The sequence below is a fragment of the Varroa destructor genome, unplaced genomic scaffold (assembly GCF_002443255.2).
Source record: "Varroa destructor unplaced genomic scaffold, Vdes_3.0 BEIS01000004.1, whole genome shotgun sequence".
Lineage (NCBI taxonomy): Eukaryota > Metazoa > Arthropoda > Arachnida > Mesostigmata > Varroidae > Varroa > Varroa destructor.
Window position 1 is genome coordinate 19,594,726 of NW_019211457.1, and position 19,638 is coordinate 19,614,363.

General features: G+C 39.6%; 2 protein-coding genes across 12 annotated transcripts in view; one reads left to right on the forward strand and one right to left on the reverse strand.

Annotated features, from left to right (window-relative positions):
• LOC111249985 (cyclic nucleotide-gated channel beta-3-like) overlaps nt 1-19,623 on the reverse strand; it is a 27,556-nt gene extending 7,933 nt beyond the window's left edge. Inside the window, exons 1-7 of one of the 10 annotated variants that reach the window (XM_086987404.1) lie at nt 9,635-9,878; nt 9,033-9,105; nt 3,809-4,001; nt 3,253-3,389; nt 1,120-1,324; nt 548-751; nt 21-117 (exon numbers count right to left, since the gene is read on the reverse strand). In XM_086987404.1, coding sequence (XP_086843530.1) covers nt 21-117; nt 548-751; nt 1,120-1,324; nt 3,253-3,389 — 643 coding nt within the window. In that variant the 5' untranslated portion in view covers nt 3,809-4,001; nt 9,033-9,105; nt 9,635-9,878. Of the gene's footprint in view, nt 1-20; nt 118-547; nt 752-1,119; nt 1,325-3,252; nt 3,390-3,808; nt 4,002-7,309; nt 7,404-9,032; nt 9,106-9,634; nt 9,879-19,249 lie in introns of those variants that run through there. The other 9 variants (XM_022804526.2, XM_086987403.1, XM_022804522.2 and 6 more) reach the window with 9 other exon arrangements.
• Nucleotides 7,461-19,638, forward strand: part of LOC111249986 (uncharacterized) — a 38,875-nt gene continuing 26,697 nt past the window's right edge. Inside the window, exon 1 of one of the 2 annotated variants that reach the window (XM_022804527.2) lies at nt 7,461-7,799. In XM_022804527.2, the coding sequence (XP_022660262.1) occupies nt 7,760-7,799 (40 nt within the window). In that variant the 5' untranslated portion in view covers nt 7,461-7,759. Of the gene's footprint in view, nt 7,800-18,415; nt 18,462-19,638 lie in introns of those variants that run through there. The other variant, XM_022804528.2, reaches the window with a different exon arrangement.

A 19,638-nucleotide genomic window follows, 5' to 3' on the forward strand; every position in this document is an offset into this window, starting at 1 on the left:
TATATATAACTTTCATTTACCTTCAATACGCGAAATTACAAAATAGGCGCACGCGTTGAAGTGAATTATCATCATCATATAGGATACTATTCGTAGCAGCCTCCACAGAAAAGCCATCTGCAGGAAAATAAACAAATAATCAAATTGTTGCTGTAAACACGAACGTTTTTGAATTGTTTTTTAGTTACGTTGAAAACTACATGGCTGGCGGCGTCAGTAGGTCATTTGACTTACTATCTACAATGATATCGCAGGTTCGAGCTTCGGCCGAAACTTATTTGTTTTTACAAATTTTTAAAGCTTTTAACCTCTGCCCGTTTTGCCTTTACGCTGTCATCGGCCAGAATCAATACGATGAGACTTTTTACCGTAGACTTGCCCTCGCAATAGACATATGTATTTAAGACCATTACAAACAAATTTCAGCTGAGAGATTTTAGCCCTGAATGGGCCTTAGTTTAAAAAACTCAAAAAAAACCATAATTATCCCTCATTATTAAATAAGTTTTTAATAATATGTGTCGCATATTTGCATGCTGATACGAACGCTTGACGCCATTTCCATTTTTCTGAATATGAGCGTGTAGCTATCGATGCGAAGGAGGCGGTTCAACCTGAGAAGTGGCGCTAGACTGAAGTGTGCGGCGAAAGGATACTCAAGAGGCAGAAGTGATAGCATGTCATTGCGAAAATTGGGTGACGTACGGTAATTTAGCCACGTCTTACGAAACGAACGGACAGGGCAGCCTGACTGAAATATAGCAATATTAGAATTTCATTAGCGATTGGAGGCCAAGAAGGGCTATTGGCACCACTCTATAACAAGCCTAAAAAGAGATATATATATATAAACATGGATACCGTGTGTCAGGAATCGTAGATTATGCATTACTGCTTTCAAAGACTGTACGTATGTTACCATTACTATAATTTACAAATGGTCAAAGACGTCTTAAAGAAGTATTCGATCCCTGTCCAAGTGGCTACTCTGCCAGCGAGAGATACACCATCGAGTGTGACAAGCTGTTAATAAAAAAATCTCTCGACTTTTCACTGATCATAGTTGAGCTAGGATATACATGTGTGTAATATAATTTAATGCACAATAACCGGAATTACCTTGTAAAATTGTTCACGAGGCCGACAACATACGACGTCTACGATATTCACAATGTCCGCCGCAATGTCAAAAGTTTTGAATAGCTTCCACGTGTTCTCCTCCCAAAAAGTGACTCTCAGTAGCGGGGTCCAGGCATTATATGCATACACTACCCCAACAACTAGCTGCCAGAAGACGTAGCTAAAAATTGATGAGAGCCGTTTACTAAGAGACGATATTCAATAAGTACCGTTAGCTAAACGGGTAAACCGAAATCAAGCTAATTGTCAAGATTACAGAGTTAAAGCAGCTATATGAACAGCTAACTAACTAAAACAGGCTATTCTCATAGTTAGCTGCAAACACATTTTAAGCAATAGGCGAATTTTTCAAGCTCTATACAACGTACTTCGAGATCTGAAACCCATTATTATATGTGGCACAAGTGTGAGCACAAGCATCGAGGTACGAATCCGTTGCGACTTCTCTACGTATATCACTTGGAAACACGAACTACAGCCGAGATGCGACATGACAGTACAGGAAGAGGCAACGCCCATAAAAAATGGGTCGCTTTTGAACGAGCCATCCGCGTTTTAACAACAAAATCTGGAGCAGGCAGACGTGGAACTTCAGACTAATGCATGCCTTCCTTTGCGGCGTTCTTACATATGTATGTACATTCACAGTCAGCAAAACGTCTGCTATAGCAACTGAAGGCGACCTTGTACCGGGGTGTCCTAGCTGAAAGAGTATTAGAGCCTATGGTCAGGACGGCAAAGAGACAGGATTCGCGCATAGGCACGAACAACAACAGCTGCGGATGTAGACGTCACGATACCGGTTATAAATGGCCATTCAAAACTGCTGGTGTCAGCTAGTAGCTTTATGGTAGCAATCTGAGGCGATGATTTGCAAAAGCTGAGGGGCGTAGATGTAAAAGCGTTGAATTAACAAACATTACACGATGGCACTTTTTTGTTTCGAGTATGTTTCAGAGCACAGCTCATATCCGTTGGACGATCTTACAGCAATTAACGTACGAGAAAATCGAACAGAAGGCGGTTTCGCATTTAGTTTGATAAAACACGATTAAAGAACGTCATCTTCTGCAGCTTAAGATGAGAACAACCATATCAAAAATAAAACGATTTTTAGTATGTATTCATTTACTATACGAAACTCAAGTCGTATAAAAAAAAAAAAAAATTGCTTTCCGCACCTGTAGAAACTATCGTGACTGAGATCTTTGCGTCGCAACCAACGATGCATAGTGATGCACTGTTTATGCATTATGAGATCGGTACACAAGTATATAAGCAACACAACTGGCGATATGTCATACAAATAAACTACTTAAACCTAAATTACCGTTTTTCATAGCAACAGCGGTTTTTAACAAAACGGAATTATTATACCATATTATTAATAATGAAACATTTTAAATTGATTTCAATCTCCTGACTAGCTCGAAAGTTTTATCATAATATAACGTTTATGATCGGTATACTGCTGCGGTGACTTTGATGGACTTCATGAATTTGCCTTAATAGCAAGTTGTAAAGTAGTAAAGAAGTAAATAAAAAGAGCAAGTTGATCATAACAGCCAAAATCAGAAACAAAAATAATATCTCTTCTTAGAGATGAACAGAGAAAAATTAAAATACATTTCGTGATCTGCTATTTCAAATTTCGATCCGAAATAAAGGTAGCGTAGCTTTGCTTTATATATAACAAGTTGACATATGATTTATACTGTTAGTAACATACGATTTTTAGGTAGGTCTTAAACGCCATGTCGCAACGGGCGCATAATATGCCTCAGGCTAGAAGCCCATTCTACACTGGTAATTAAATATGGTCAAAACTATAAATCCAAAACTGCCTATTTTTTTTCAAATTCTGAAAAAAAACGTAACAAAAAAAAAAAATAAATAAATCTGTTCATCCTTGTAGTACGCGCAAAGGTTATGGTTTCATGCGCTTCCAGCCAATGACGTTTTAACTAGTGCCTTCCTTGACATTTGCCTCGGAAGCTGATCGTATTATGGACTGCATTTTTCGAAAGCCGCCGCACTATCAACAACCAATAAAATGATTACTTAAACTGAGTGAATTTGTAGGACTCTAAGTGCAGGCCGCATCGAACATACCGTTGGCTCTGAGGGTCGTACGTCTTTGTGAGCAGACGCTGTACAGACTCTGGCGTCATCATCCAGACGTGTCTAAGGCACTCTTTTTTTCGCACCGTATCTTGGTCACCTGCCTCAGGTTCCACACGAGCACACATCTAGACGAAACAAGTTACGTTTTGCAGAGAGAATGCATATCTTACTCTAAATGTGATACGACGATACACGTTTAGTTGCGAATACTAGCTTCAGCGGTAAGCGGTAAGGACGATCAACAGTTCCCCTAGTTTAGTATAGGATAAACTGATTATTATAATGTTTTTCCGTAGGCATTTTTTAGTAATTACAAAAACTGTCTGCAACATACTTTAGCCTTCCAATAGCCCAGAAGCACCTGCGTTACTGTGGTTAACCATTGAACGAATGTTACGCCACTCAAAGCAGCGAACTAGCAAACATAACACCTTAACCTGTTTTAAATCCGATCGGCAGAGTGCGCAGGGTTAGATCCAGTAGCCAAAATACTATCAAAGCCCTTCAGGTAAATGTTGTGTAAAGCTTTAGCGTCAGTCATCACCTGAGTTTCGAGATGCGGCCGTCTAATTTGGTTGCTGAAGGAAATGTCGATGATGCACCAACGAACGCGAGTGTTGCCAAAATTTCCAGAGACGAGGACTTCTACGTGAAGGTCACAAGAAAGCGGTTCAAACTAAGATGCCAAACTGACCAGGGCTCAGATCCGATAAGGACTGGCAGGCAGACCCGGTAGGCTGTAAATTAGACGAGATCACGCAATCTGAGGACTAGGTAAGTTGGGAGCCGCTTCTTACCCAGTTAGCAGAACACCATCTTTGCCGGTTGAGTACTAATCTATGTGCCAATGAAATAGCACCTTACATATTATTTAATAAAGTGTACAACAATTACAATATTCCGTTTCATTTTATACGGCTTCGTTAACATTATTTTTTGTTCTCGTTAAACGTAAATATGTGGAACCTCTTAAGCTTCCGGGTTAAATGCCGCCTCGATAGAACCGACGCTTAATTTTAAACTGGGACGTAGCGCAGTATCAGTATCAGGCAAGGAAGATCAAATAAGTCAAAAAGTCCAAGGGAACATTCGTAGTAGATATCGGCCAGTAGTAATAGTTACTGATAAAATGAATACAGTCGTACGTATAGGAACCAAACGTTTCCCAATATTAAGACGCAATATTTTTCTTAACTCGATGAGATGTGGAAGGACCATTTGCAGACGACCATAAACTTTTTTTGAGAGAATTTCACAGTTCATAAATTACCGCCATTCGATAAATTACCTTTGCAGAAGACGAGACAAGATGTATGTAACTGTCAAATGGCAAAAAGTGTGGCCGTTAGCCTCTGCGCTTTCAATCGCTTAGTATGGAATACAATTGCATATTACTATCATCCGTTCAGAATCAGTAACGAAGATAGTAGATTGACAGCCGTACGTTACTGCTTATGTTAATAATAAAAAAAAAAAAAAAAAAAAAGAAAAGTGATAATTTACATCGCGTGGCAGTTGTTTTGCAAGGATATTGATTAATAAATAAGTACTTCTCTTTTAAAAGTTAATTTTAATTGCCTTATTATTAAAAAAAATTAACTTTTTTTTTACTGATAATAGACAAATACATGAACAAAATAGAGTAGACCAATCGATTTCGTTACCGCTGAGCTTTTTTTTTTCTGTATCACATTGTCTGCATATAAGATCCCAACGCGTTTTAGATTTAGCTTACTTTATTGCGTTGTGTTTGTGGCTTTTATGTACGAATCTTTCTTCTATTTTGAAAACTTACCTTTATTTGTCGTATCTTATCATAACAGATCTAAATATACCTTGAGTTCCTCAAGCTTTGCTTACATTTAAATTGTGAGTAGTAGATGCATTTATTATAGAGAGGCCTGCCAGATGAATATTTATGAGCAGTGCGAGCTTATTTTATTGCAAAAAAAACAAGAGATATAATTCTAGATTCTTTAAGTCCCTATGTGAATGTCAGCACGAACAGGACATACAAGCTATGTCCGTAGATATGAACCGATTCATGAGATTAATCAATCGTTCAATTGTGACATAGTTGAAACAGAGATTCGGGTAGTATTGAGAAAATCAAGCTATAACCGTATCAGTCGACAATGATGGACCAATATCACCCGCTATATCATCGATCTGATGCAATGGCAACAGATCAACAAAAAGGACAAGGCATAAATTACTCGACAACAGTATAACGAATAGTTTAGAAAGCGGCTAGGATTCTAGTGTACCTTCATCATTTAATATTGCCAGCCCTTATCGAAATTATCAACATATTGTTGAAGATCTAGAAAGTTAATTATTGACATTGTTTATTATGTTCTTCCAATCACGCAGAGGCAGAGGTCAGTCCCAACTGGCAGCTGAAATTGTTTGCTTCTACGAGATAGGGAAAAGTAAGCAGATGTATAAACGATTAGGAAAGAGACTAGATTAAGAACCTGTATCAGAACCAGATTCGATGATATCACGCCTAAAAGCTTATTCGACTGTAAAATAGTATACAATGAACGGTACCTCAATACTGAAGTAACACTTGCGCTCCGATCCTACGCCTTTGAGTTATTTCAGTTTTAACATTATCCTTACTGTTCTTTGTAAGTCTCGGATTGTCTACAGTGTCGATATTTCGTGTCTGGGTGTGCGTATGTGCTTCCTGAGCGTGTGCGTGAATTCTGATCGACTAAGCGTGCACAGAGTTCATGCAGAAGTTACAATGGCAAGCTTCACAGCCAACGCATGTCCTGGCAGTGTTTGTTGTTTACTACTCTTATCTTAATGGTTATTTTTATCTTTCGACTAAGTTGTTTTCCTATTAGTAACTGAGAGGCTGCGAGATCTGTCCATGTAGAACAGTAATAACGAGCGAGGCAAGTGTTTTGTCTGCGAGAGGACAACATTCTGCTTTTCAACGATCTTTTTCGATATCTCTGTCAAAGTAGAACCCACAAAGCAAATTGCCTAAGATACAACTTAAGTAAATCTCAAAGTACAGGGTAAAGAACAAGCATGCTATGATTAAATTCATTACGTGATCACCTTCATATCTCGCTATATATATATATATATATATATTAGAATAATTGTTTTGCATATATTGGCAATATTCATTAAGACGCAGAGAGACCGGTGCGCAAAGAACGAAGACAAACGTATGATACAATTCTAAACTTATTCTGGCCGTATAGTAAAATTCGTGCGCTTGCGATTTTTTAATGTTTAGCTCAACCCAACTCGAACTGTCCTAGCGCTAATGTTCTTCCTTCTAATCAGCGTAAGCCGAAACAAATCAGTCCTTTTTCACCTTGCCTAATAGGATTCTGCAAAAGCTCCGGTTTTACGACATATTCGGAAAGAGTTCCACAAAATCTTCGCTGTTGTCGTGCTTCCATTACAAAAAGGCTTCTTCTAAGCTGTGTCTGTGTATTGCGTTTCTTTCTTTGTTTTTTGATGTTTAGTGACATTCTTTACTAGCATACAGGATCTCTTTTTAGTTGGTTACCAAAAAGTGTTGCATTAGATATTTCTCGATCTTATATATGTTGCGTAGCTAAAATATCGTATAATGCACTGCGTGTTCAAAGATCGAAAAGGCAATATATGGAAAATATGGAGTTTTTTTCCTAAACCTTTGATTAGCATATATATATATATATATATATATATATATATATATATATATATATACTCGTGACTAGAAATTGACAGCTTAAGGTCCTCAACTCATATTATCAGATAGTAGATCATTTTGTATTATTGGAAACATTTGTTAGGTTTAATAAGTATGTTAGCTTAATAAATTAGTGACTTCGATGAGTGCCCGTTAATCGGGTTAACATGGTCGAATTGCACCTGGGCGTCTGAGTATGTCTTTGCCATTTTTACCACGATTGCAGTAATGAGGTGTGTCACAAAAGTCCGTTGTTGCTTGCCAGCAGCTAACGGTCGTGCCTGCATGTTTGGCCGACTGACTCTCCCTTGCCTTCTATAGCCACGGCTTGCCACTTACCGTCTTTTGATCCCTCCCTTACCCCGCCGTAGAGCGGTGTTTAAGCTACTGCTCATAGGGCCTTTCATCACGTATCCCCTAGCGCAAACCATCCTGTGCCCCAAGTGATCAGAGCCAAACAGGCCAGAGGGCGAAGTTGTTACTACATCAGAAATCAGACGGCAATCAAGCCACATCGATTAGCAGTGGATCTCGTCAGTTTTCCTGAACCGACTGATCGATGTCACGGTGTAAAACCTGCATTTCCGAAATCTTCTGGGAATAGTTTTATTTATGGACGACACAGAGGACTGGTGAGGTGTCTACCTAGGAAGCGAACAAATAATTTAGGACATTTGGCAATAGGTGGAGTTCGACTATTAAGAGTTACGTGCGTACGGTGCTTAATCACATAACTAACTCGCGTTTGACTTCGCCATCGAGTTTAGTAAAAACACACGCGGAGGAAGCATGTGGGCTCTTGAGACATTGCTTCTCGTCATATTCATCGGTAAGCCCCTATATTGGGTTGTAAGGACAGGCGGTATGGGGATGCGTTCGATAAAATGTGTTCTTTATCTGTTTAGGTAAAGATCATTGAATGTAAATTTAGATAAGATGGATTTAAAGTAAACTGTCTATTCTTCTCGAACTTGGTTTGATCGGATGGAAATATTTGCTAGCCATCGGACGCGTTGACATGTAGGAAGTTATTGATAATTTTAATATCGGTTAATATAGTTCAGTTGGATGAGTGCAGGTGCCGTTTGCTTTTGTAGACGTAATATGCTAGAGGACGGCGTAACATGGGAATAGGTTTCAACAGCGGCATCGATACTAAAATCTCTTAGGTGTTATAAAAGTAGTAGTAACGTAGAATGAATGGTACATCAGTGATAAGTTTTATTAATCAATCAATCAATCGATTCTATGAAAGTATTACACTTAGCAAAAGTTTTGAAACGACACGCGTCGTTACCTGCCGATTATATATATATGAGTCTATTTTTGTAGCTCATTTGGGCACGGCAATCGGTTTTCAGCAGCAGAGACCGTGAAGAGGGCATAAAGCTACTAAATATAGTGCTCCGTCGCTTCGATCGCACTACGTGGCCAACATTATGAGCAGAAAAAGCTCTATGATCTTAATGAGTTGCTTCTTATAGTGCGGCTACTAGGGGGCCAAGTGACAATTTCTAGCAACAACCCGCTTTGAAAATTCCCGTCTTAACGTCCTGGTATAGAACACGAAGGACATGATATTCGCTACTCGTGTAAAGGAAGTATAAAATAGTCGATTGGCACGCTTTTAAGATTAGAATTCATCTGCCTTAATGAAAACATTATAACCCCTAAGGTAGTATAGAAGATCAAGGTTGCAAATTAGTATCGTACGCACAAATCAATATGCCTAGGTAATCTTTTTAGGCTTTCGAGCTGTCGTCGAGTGTGTGTAAGCTCATGATCTCAACTGTCTCTTAAATTCTATACTGACAATTATAGGCAGATAGCTATAACAAACAAGCTTAGAAAGCACCTACTTTTTTTTTGAATTGCAAAGTTTGTTTTTTGTGAGCGTAGGCGTCTAGCAAATAGTTAATTAAGAAATTCATATGCTCTTCCAAACATATACATAACTGTTGATCGGTATAGATTAATTATGTAAATGTACTTAGAACACTCTTTTGGTGTGATCATCCGCAAAAAAACGAACTAAATCAATGACGAATTAAAATATTCTCACGTGTTTACACTACGGTCGTATGTTGTTCTTTGCCCAGCCGTCTCGCGATGCTCTTCCAGGGTGTAGCAGCAGACTATAATAGATCGATAAAGAAAAAATTACTCAGCCTAGGTGATCGATCACGACGATGCAAGAAATCAGATCAGGTGATGCTGCTTCGACAAAAAAATGCATTCGATAACCTTGGGCTCTGCCTCAATAAAAACCCAGTCCGAATCCACTAGGCCTGCTGGACTTACCTCCCCCGCCCCTCTTCTTCCCCGTCATGTTATTTATATCTGGTCACAGATTTGACTGACGTTATTTTTGTCGTTGCAAAAAAAAAGCTGCTCATTCGAAGAGATTAACAAATTTTTCTACAAGTATGAATATTGCCCTGCAAAGTTATCCCTACGATCATTTGTCTCCTTCAGTGAAGCTATGTTTTCGCTAGGTAGCCTGAACTATATACATGGTTTGTTTGTTTGCATGGATGCTCATAGTGACAATTTTTTTCACCAAAACGCGATCAGGCAGTCGAAAACAGTGATAACAGAAGAAAAATGAATTCCTACCATGAACAACTATGACAGTAGAACACGCACAAATAATAGCCATCTTACCCTTTTTGCTTTCAAATGAAGGCCTCAATAAATATGTCGTATTGGTCCATAAGTCTTGACTTCACTCACCATCGGATGAGCAGATTCATAAAACTCATGCGCAGTATTGTAGTAGGCTCTACAAACCTATACGAGATTAGAAGCGGCAAAGCTTCATTGTTACGCGGGAACTTGTTCGAATAACTAGAAAATGTTTGACTGAGGAGAATGTTCTAAAATATTTGCTAGTTTTCTAGGAAGCTGTTTACCCTACCCCATACACCACCTTCTATATTGTTATACATATCTGATAAGATGAAATCAAGAACTTCTGACATCAAGAACCTAATACAGGTATCGGCTTCGAGGATATACTGACTATTCCACTTCTGTCTCACCGATGTTATGTATGTTCTGTTTGTTGTGGAAATAAAAGTACGTGGCCATACAAAGATTTTTTACAATTTTTTTGAAACAATTCTCCAGAGTTAATCGGCTGGGCAGATACCTTAACCGAGCTATCATTTTATCGACTCTGTGTAAATGAGTATGCGTTTAATTACACTCTGAGATACGTAATTGTTGGCTCCATCAGTGTTACTCCACACTTAACTGCATATGCGTCCGATGAATTGTGAATAGCATGAGGAAAGGTGAGAACTTGCTAGAACAAGATGGCTTTCAATTCGATTTAAGGACCAAATAAGAAGAAGGCAAACAGAACGGTGAAATTAAAAGGGCGTCCTCGCAGTAGGCTAGCTGACACAACGACAACGCTTAAAATGATGAACTATAATCTAAAATAATGACATTTTAGTTATGTAGGCAGAGTATGATATCTTTTCAATGCAATCATAATATATATACAACACCTCTCTTTACTGTTTCTGCGTTATTTTGATTGCAATTCAAGTAGGAATTCAAGTAAGATAGCAAACTTCTCTAATATATATACGTATAGTAGAACGGTTACGTCGCCATTATCCCGGGACAATAAACAAATAATCAGTTATAATTTTATTAACTCAAGCAAAAATATAGACCATTTCATTTTTTGGTATATAAAATCCAGTACAAATACAATGGCAACGGTCAGATTGGCCAGAGCCGTCATGCCACAACACCGGCGATGATTACAGTTACATAAACATACTATTTCCCTGACAGCGCAAAGTGGCGTAAACACAGGCACGAAAACACATATCTCTTTTTGACAGATATTAAAAGATCCTTTCGATGCAAAGCAACAAAACTCGTACAAATAGCGCGCCTATCTTTGATTTAAGGTTGCTTCATCTTAAATATACACCAGAACTACTAAATATGCCATGAGTATGTACGGTGACTAGATGGCCTAAGTACGAAGATCTTATGTGCTACATTGATTTGTGTCTACGGCGTGTGTGATGGGGTACGAGCCGTTGTCATAAAGCGTGTACCCTGCTGTCCATCGAATCCGATTAACATTATGGAAATGTAACTGAAACCCCCGATGCTGTTACTCCGTACTGACGCAGTTTTAGCTGTCACCCGATCACATTTACGGGACGAAATTTTTGTAAGCCCTCTAACGGGCCCGTAATTTAGTTTTTCATCGAAAATATTAGACATGCTATTCATCTTATATAGTATATGCTTTCCTCGTATAAACAATGTGTTATAAAGCTGTCGTCCTGACCGGGTAACGCATAATGTCAGATATGAGACTGAATTTTACCATCGAGCAATATTATGTTGAACATGATGTAATAATGCTATACAACACCATAGATAGATTGAACAGATAAATTATGCAATTATAAACTGTAACTTCGGTATAAATGGGTATTGAGGCCAGATTTTAAGATACTACTGGAACAGCAACAAGACTATATATGTACATATACCTTTTTGTACTTGTCTGCAGATTGCTGCTTATTGATATTTTTTGTAAATTTTGTAGATTTACCTAGCGCAATTTACGAATATTAGTAAAATTGTTAAAAAAAAATTAAAGGAGTTCTGCTGGAATCCGTGAGTTGTGAAGAGAATTTTGCAACGAAGGAGCTTAGTTAGTTCCTTTGCAATGTATATAAGTCGGGCATAGGTCCTATGTAAGACAGCCCATGATGCAATAAGAGAAAATATACATAACGGTATTGCTAAAGATGTCTGCATACATTGAAAAGAACCAGATACGGTTGGCTGAGAGGCATCGTTTAGGATATATATATATATATATTCATTGAAGCTGAATCAAAGGCTTCTCAAAAAAATTTTCTTATTCCTTCCTTATATAGATTAGCGGAAATAGATTATTTAGTTCAAAGTTGGGGCTTTCATGTTTTGGCGGTTGTTCATTCAATGGTTTAGAAGTTGGTGGGAAGACGGTGGTAAGCTTATGTAGCCCATTGACAATACGTTCATTTCAAACGAAATTAACGAAGGCACGACATAGAGAAGGTTACAAAACTTATATCAGTCCCGATAAGGTCGTAAAAAGTTTATGCATGGTACACTAAACCAGAAAGAAATGCTAAATATCCTGATTTGCTACAGAGGCATCATATTATTACTATTATAATAATTTATATAATCTTGTAGGATTTAGCACCTAACACTGCTGCGTATTGTAAAAAAAAAACAGCCTAGAAAATAGAGGAATAAGAGGGTAAGTAAATGATAGGGTCGGAATGGGATAAGTTGTTTTCGGACAAAGAGCCTTGCTTCTGGAAATGAAGCAGCATTTTCGTCACACTTTAAAACAGTATAAAACAAAAATATTATTATATTTAGTTATCTGTTTCTTGAAGATTATTAAAATATTATAGACGTATAGGTAGGGGAGGTTTTGGCAACAACTGTGTTTATGATTCTCGTCCCCCATGGTCTCATTTTGAGTGACTTATCATGATTGATGTTACAACTCAGCCTAAATAGAGTCAAATTTATCAATACTCTGATTACTGATAAGTAGGTTTGTAAATACTACCATCATTATTGTTATTAATGAAAATATTTGTGCTGACTGTGATGTAAGCTATTAACGTAAAATGTGTAGATAGGCTTGGTACTTGGAAAAAACAAGGATGCAGGTTGACCGTTCATTCACTAGGTGTACTATGTAATAAAATTGTATTTACTTTCAATTTTGCCATATATATTCATTACTGCATTCAGGTCTTTTGTATCTACTGGCACATAGGTCTACCGTCTGTTTTGCGTTACCGTATTTAAGGCGACTCCTGACTGTGGTCACACAAGATCTTTTTCTCCCTTGTTGTGTAATCATAACAATAATGTTAATACAACGAGGAGATGTCCAGTCGCGTGGTACACATATCTCTTTTGGTTGGGTATTGAATAGGGAGAGGAGCTGGGTGCTCAGATTTGATGAGGTGCATCGTTTCGGCCGGCGTTCGAACGCCTTCTGCTTCCATTGCAGTGGCTGGTGGCGAAACGGCTAACGGGGAGGTAGGGCATTTAGTAGTCGTATCGTGGCGCTAGCTTTCGTATTTAGCGGCGGCGTTTGGCTCTGTGGCTGCGTGATGACCCTGAATGACGCGTTGTATACAGGCGAAGACGACATGGACGAAACGCGACGAACGAATGAAAGCGAATGAGAATAAATTGAGCCCCTCCCCCCTCCCCTTACCCCGACAACGGGAACAACGACAACAACAACAGTCGAAGCCGGCTTCGACTACGTTAAGAAAAACCGAAGATTACCAACAGCATCAGGATTATCTGCAGCAGCATCTGCGGTGGCAATACCACAGAACGAGAAGTTGCGGAGCAAGTTACTGTTAAAGAAAGAAGTGGTGCATAAATGCGCGCGACGTACAGACTAGTCGTGGAGTGACTATTTCAGAGAACACGCGACAAAATACACAGTGCGGTCAAATGAACCGGCAGATAAACGACAAATGGATAGACAGATAAGGCAGCATGCGGTAGCTCTGGAGCCATAGGGCTTCGCTCGATTCGAGGTGCAAGAACTAGGGACAGTTGTGGCGACTGCGAAGGCAGCAGAGGTCGCGGCGTGTCAACAGTGAAGTCATTGATGTTAGTTGCCCGCGTACTTCACCTATGTCGAATGTTTGCTGATTCAGTTTAATGGTAAAAGATGAATGACGATCAACGTCCCCGTGATATAGCCAGCTAATATCACGGGAAGAGCCACAAGAACTAGTACTTTGGCATCAGCAGCACCTCCGACTGTCGACGACAAAACAAATCGTATAATTATCAGGATCGTCTTAATCACCATCCCACCCTATAATTGATAATATTAATAAGCAGGTCTCTGTGTCGAAGGGGGTAGCAAGACACAAATCATGACACGCATTTTAATCGAGACCTTCGAACATACAAATAAAAAGTACGGCAACATGAGGGAATAGAAGAATGGCTAAAGTATTTTAAAAAAAAAAAACAGGATGGCGTATTTATTTTGGAACAGCACATGCATAAGTGTACTGTTGTCAAGGTCCTGTTTTTGATCGTTTGTTTATGCATGATACATACAGTAATATGTTCATACGTTTATGTCCGATCTTTCACAATAGTGGGTTAGTTTAAATCATGTTTTCTTAGAAAGCCGCGTTCACTTGCTCTCGATTATGGCCTCGAATTATTTTCGCGAAGGAAGTGGGTTGGTAGACTCATAAACGTGAAGTTACGTATCGATTTCCCAATGAGACTGGTTAATTTATTTGATCTTTTAGTATTTCACGTTTACGTTCAACTTGCGTGAATTGGATTACAGTTGCCGCGGGCATTGGGGCCTCAAGAAGGTCTTGGTACAAAGGATTTTCAACGTTTCACCGAAAAGGGCCATATGACGGGATAGCGATTAAGCATATAATTAAAGGTCAATTTTTTTAGTGAAATTTCGTCACTGTCGCAATAGAGGTGACAGGTGAAGTATGTCGTATCGACCAAAAGCTTCTAGCTTGGGAAACTTTTTGGCGGACTGATGTGAGCGCCTCATAGCTCGTGATTCATACTCCTGAGTAATATTGAAAAACTTGACTAACATAAATGATTAAAATATAATTATAGGCGCATTAGGGCTGTGCAAAGAATAGCCAATATTTGCCTATTCAGCCTATGTGAATAGAAGTACGTTGTTTTTTGTTGTTCATTGCCCCGATCTTCTCAGCGGTTAATGAGGTAAACAAAATCATTTTTGTCAATACGACATAGTCGATGACACAACTGAGAGCTTGTTTTTGTATTGCGTGTTAGTCGCAAAGCAACGATAAACGCATAATGTGTAAGCGTACTCATTTCATTTTGGAGAATAGCTATGTTGACGGAAACCTTGACATCATCTTCTATTCGAGTCCTTTCATATTTTTGCCGCTTGGTTTCCGCAAATGTGTTTATAAGATTATATAATTGCCGCTTCGTTTAAATAAGACTCGACTCGTTACGATATTTTTTTACACATACGACCTTAATATGAATCAAAAGTATTTTGTTGATTTAATGACGAAGACACCGGTTTCTAAGGCTCTTCATGTAGATAGCTTATAGGATGAGGCAAGCTTCATTTAAGCACTTCGTGAAGATTGCCATTTATTTTTTGCTGACTCAACATCGGTGAAGCTACGAGTCGTGCTGTCGCAAAAGCTAAATATATTTAAATGAGTTCAATAGCAGTTACTCTAATGGCCCAGGCTTAGTTACTGATCGGAACAAGTGAGTATTTTACCTTGACGATAAGAAATCATCACCTTGTTACAACATGATTTCAAGCAGTGACTAAGATGCTACACTTAACTTATATTTTTGGGCCCGGCTTGAAGCGTCCTATGATCAATTGCCCAAAACGTGGCCAAGTAGCATTCAAATGTGATTGACATCTAATCAATGAGATAAGCGCACTAACGGGTGACTGTAAGACGAGATGTGTAATTATTATCTAACGCAGTTCGAAAGTTTTTGCCGTCCTGTTTGGCAGTGCCCAATCATACCTTCTGGGCGTTGGAGACGCAAGCTATATTTAGTCCCATGAAAACGTTTCTAGGAGCGGCATCATTTAAGTATAAACTAGCAACTGCGATTTGGTGACTGCAATGCCGTCCCATAACGTAGATTTCCTAAGCTGCTTACTCGAAAAAACGAGGCGCACAGAGTGTCGAAAGAAATGGCGCCACTACTACAGATCGGCGACGGCCGTATTGCAATCACTTGTAGCATTGATCCCAGCCACGAAGTGAGCTTCAACAATTTCAAAAAGATCTGCAAGGACTCTTAAGAATATTTCTCGTCCGCAGACAAGTATCTCATCCGCCAGCGCGATGCATCAGCCGATGACAGATACTGCTCTTCCGGAAAGCACTCTCGCGATGAGCTATCAATATAGAAATAAAGAATACCAGAAATTACGCGGCAGGCTGTGCCTTCCTTAATATGGCACGTTCGTATTATAAACAAGTGCCGTGCGTAAGCGCGTATAAGCATCAGTATTTTTAACCGTTATTTCAATAGAGCAGCCAACAGTTACGAGCAACGGAGCATAACGTTACGAAGGATCTCTCCGACAAACCCCTTTATGAAGACAGATCGAGCGAAAGATACAAGCGACAATACGGAAGGTGAGCTCCGTCGTTCTACACAGAATCATCGTTAGGGCGCCGGCGCCCCCACGGTAGCTACCATACTGCCAGGACCAGCAGTGGCAGAACAGTCGTCTTAGCTTGCGTAGCGTTAGAGAAATATTTACCCGCTCAGTTGACGTACTACGTGATCGAGGTGCGCTGGGCTGTACGCACTAACATGACTGAAAATATGGGCAGACATTGTCTGAAGTGTTGAGGTTATTGCATATATCCATTGCAATTAACCTATAGCTGGTCGTTGCTCCGCCGCGTGATCTTAACTACGTTAAACTTGATTTCGAACGATGCACCGAGATATCAGTGAGTGTACGGAATACAGAACGAATTGTGTGCGTCTAGTTCGCGGTACAAATCCTCATTAAATCGCGTACTGGATGCGCTTATAGGGAAACAGTTTTTGACGTTAACTTCGGCACGCGTGTTCGTTCGGCAGCGATATCCTGGATGTGACTGGCCGCAGGTCTTCGTCTTGTCGTCTTTCGTTGTCTTTCTCTTCTTCTAAAGTTTTGGGCGTCGCCACCGTTGGGCAGCGGTGAGCACACACTGATCAAGGTCAGTGAGCAAATCTCTAAGCGTACGCCCGTTAACCTCGAGCTCATTCTACAAGAAAAACAAAAGACGTCCACTCACGGTCTGCACGAGATATTTCTATATGGTTGCTGGGATATTTCGAACGTTGCGTTCAGGTCTACAGTTAATAGATTAAGTCGTTAATAACAAAGCTTTATTAGTGGACTGTCTATCTACTAGATTTGCCTCATTTGTCCATATATTATTAGTAAGCGTTCATCTGTCTACTTGAAAACATTCGCCAACAATACATATGTTACCATCAAAGGTCGGGCCGCGATCATTAAGCAATTCATTGCTACTGTTCGGTGGAATGACTTTATCATGATCGTATCACTGCTGCCCCGAATAAACGTAATTGTTTTTGAAAGTTCGTAATAGTAAGTAATCAAAATCTTATATGCTTTGTATCTGGCGACCGAGAAGTTGAACCCTCAAAGCAGCCATGGCAGAATTGAGTCTATGATTTTTCATTCACGTGTGTGTGAATAAGAGAAGGTTACTTTTGGCGAAGCTCGTGGATAAAGGTCAACAGCTATCGGTAGGAGCAGCTAACAGGATGGCTAAATTGAAACGTCAGAAAATAGCTGAACGCATTCTGTAGGTTTGCCGACACGGTATGCACATGTTTCAAAGCAAACAATGACTAATTACAGTCCAATTACAAAATAAAAAAAATGGCTATAGTAAAGTTGTTTTCAGCAGCGAGAACAGCATCGGTTATTCTAGGTAATGCAATGTATAGATTTGTCTTTTATGATATTGTTTCTCCTAGAAAATTTTGTAGCTTTTTCCTGGAAGCTGCGATATGTGCTAGGAGCCACCTTCTAGGCTGTTTCAAGCTTGCTTCCTTGACGTCATTGATTATTCATACTATTTGGATAAGTCCTCGGAATCACGTTTTCGGTACGGCATTAGGGACAAGAAAGTCGGTCCAGGGCGGGTATCGTTGAATTTTCCACTTTTCCAACCGATCTGTGAAACCGCACGATCCCCATATGCTACAATGAGCATTCGTGAACGCGAAAATTTGAATCAGCGGTGGCCGCATGTTTATGGTAGTGCATCCGAAGATACGCCGGTTAGCCATCCAGATCACGCTGGACCACAAACTTGTCATCGGATTCTCTCCGTAATTACCTCGCAACGTACAGCTCTGGACTTGTTTACTTAAACACAATAAGTGCTCCAGATACAATTAAATGCTGTCCGAAAGCCCGTCACAATACGGTCCAGAAGAATTTGCATGTACGAGACGTACTTCGTGGTCCCTTTGGCACCAAATTGCAATACTGCTTGGATTAGTGAAAGCCATTCAACATGTCTGTTCGAAGGGGAATAGGCACGCCTACATAAAAGCTGCGTCATGAGCTGAACGAGAGCAACGAAACAACCGTGCTTCATTAAGAAGTTCCAGGCCAGCGAGTTCTTGGAATTCACTAGTTCTTCTAACCTGACATAACCAAAAGAGCTAAGTATAAGTAAAAAGGATATAAAGTGTTTGTTGTTTAAGGCTTGGCCTCTGCTACTCGGTTGCGTTATTACCATTCGTGTTCTCAGTGTGGCCCGACGCTAACAAAAACGACAGAAACAATAAGAATTTAGTCGGCCGTTCAGCCTAATCTATCGCGATATTGCCATGCTTTTGGCGGCACAGTGTCGGCTTAAAGGTCAGTTATTCCTGCCGCATTATTGCTAATGGGTATGCAGTTATCCACACAGGTTTTTGCTTTTACCACTAAGCTAAAATTTAATAAAGCGTGAAACGAATGGATGATGGAAATGTATGAACAATATTCTATAAAAATCGGATTAAGAAGATCGCAATTTGCCGGCACTATACGAAGTGGTCTTTGCTTTTTGGGCAAATAGCATTGTTATTACTATGTTAATATGCTATTTCATTTCGCAGTAGCGTGTGTTTTGCTTGTATGTTCTCATTTTAATAATAGCTGGCTACCTCTACGTACTGGTGCACGCCAGTGGGCAAAAGCTACTGAATCAACGTCAATTGTGTAGCAACTGAAACGACGTTCGTATATTTATAGCGCATGGGGCGTTGGCACTTTACTTTAAATGCGTACTATTAAAGTGCGATAGTATTATATAACTGAGTCGTACAGAAACAATCTATACGACAATAATAATAATAATAATAAGTAAATAAATAATAATCGATTATTGGATAGACTTAAGTGTTGCGTTCCACCTGTTTCGCATACACCCTCATATTATAAGCACAAAGAGTTAATAGCTTACAGACCTCTTATGCCCACCAGAACTTGTCAGACGGGTAGAAGACGAAAAAACCATGCGATTTCGCTTTGACTTTAACTTACTTTCGCTCGAATTAGGATATCAGTTTCCCTTTCTCGAAATCGGGCACTCCTTTCAGATCAAATCAAACGAAATCACAGCGACAGAAGCGAAAGTTGGCCGATTTATTGGCTGTACATACCTTGACTAAGTTGTATTTGGTCGCCTAAAATCCAAGGTCGTTCAGATGCATTATTCTATAGCCAATGGAGCAACGCCAGTAGCGGTAGCACTTCCAAGCGGCGAATTGTAAAGCTCATGTTTATACAAACGCCAATAAGAGCGACAAGCATTTGTGGTAGCGACAGTGGATAGTGTCGCGTTTTGTTTTGCTTTACGTGATCGGGTCCTGTACGCGCGAGTCCTATGCTGCAGTCGCGCCTGCGACATTTGGCCTTCATCTAAACAAGAAAGCTATCCCATTACGTAAACGTTAACGATATCACAGTATAATCTTCCAACAACAACAACTAGACACACGTTACCTGTCGTCGCACAAGCTTGCAAGTGAATAGGTATCGGGAGACCGAC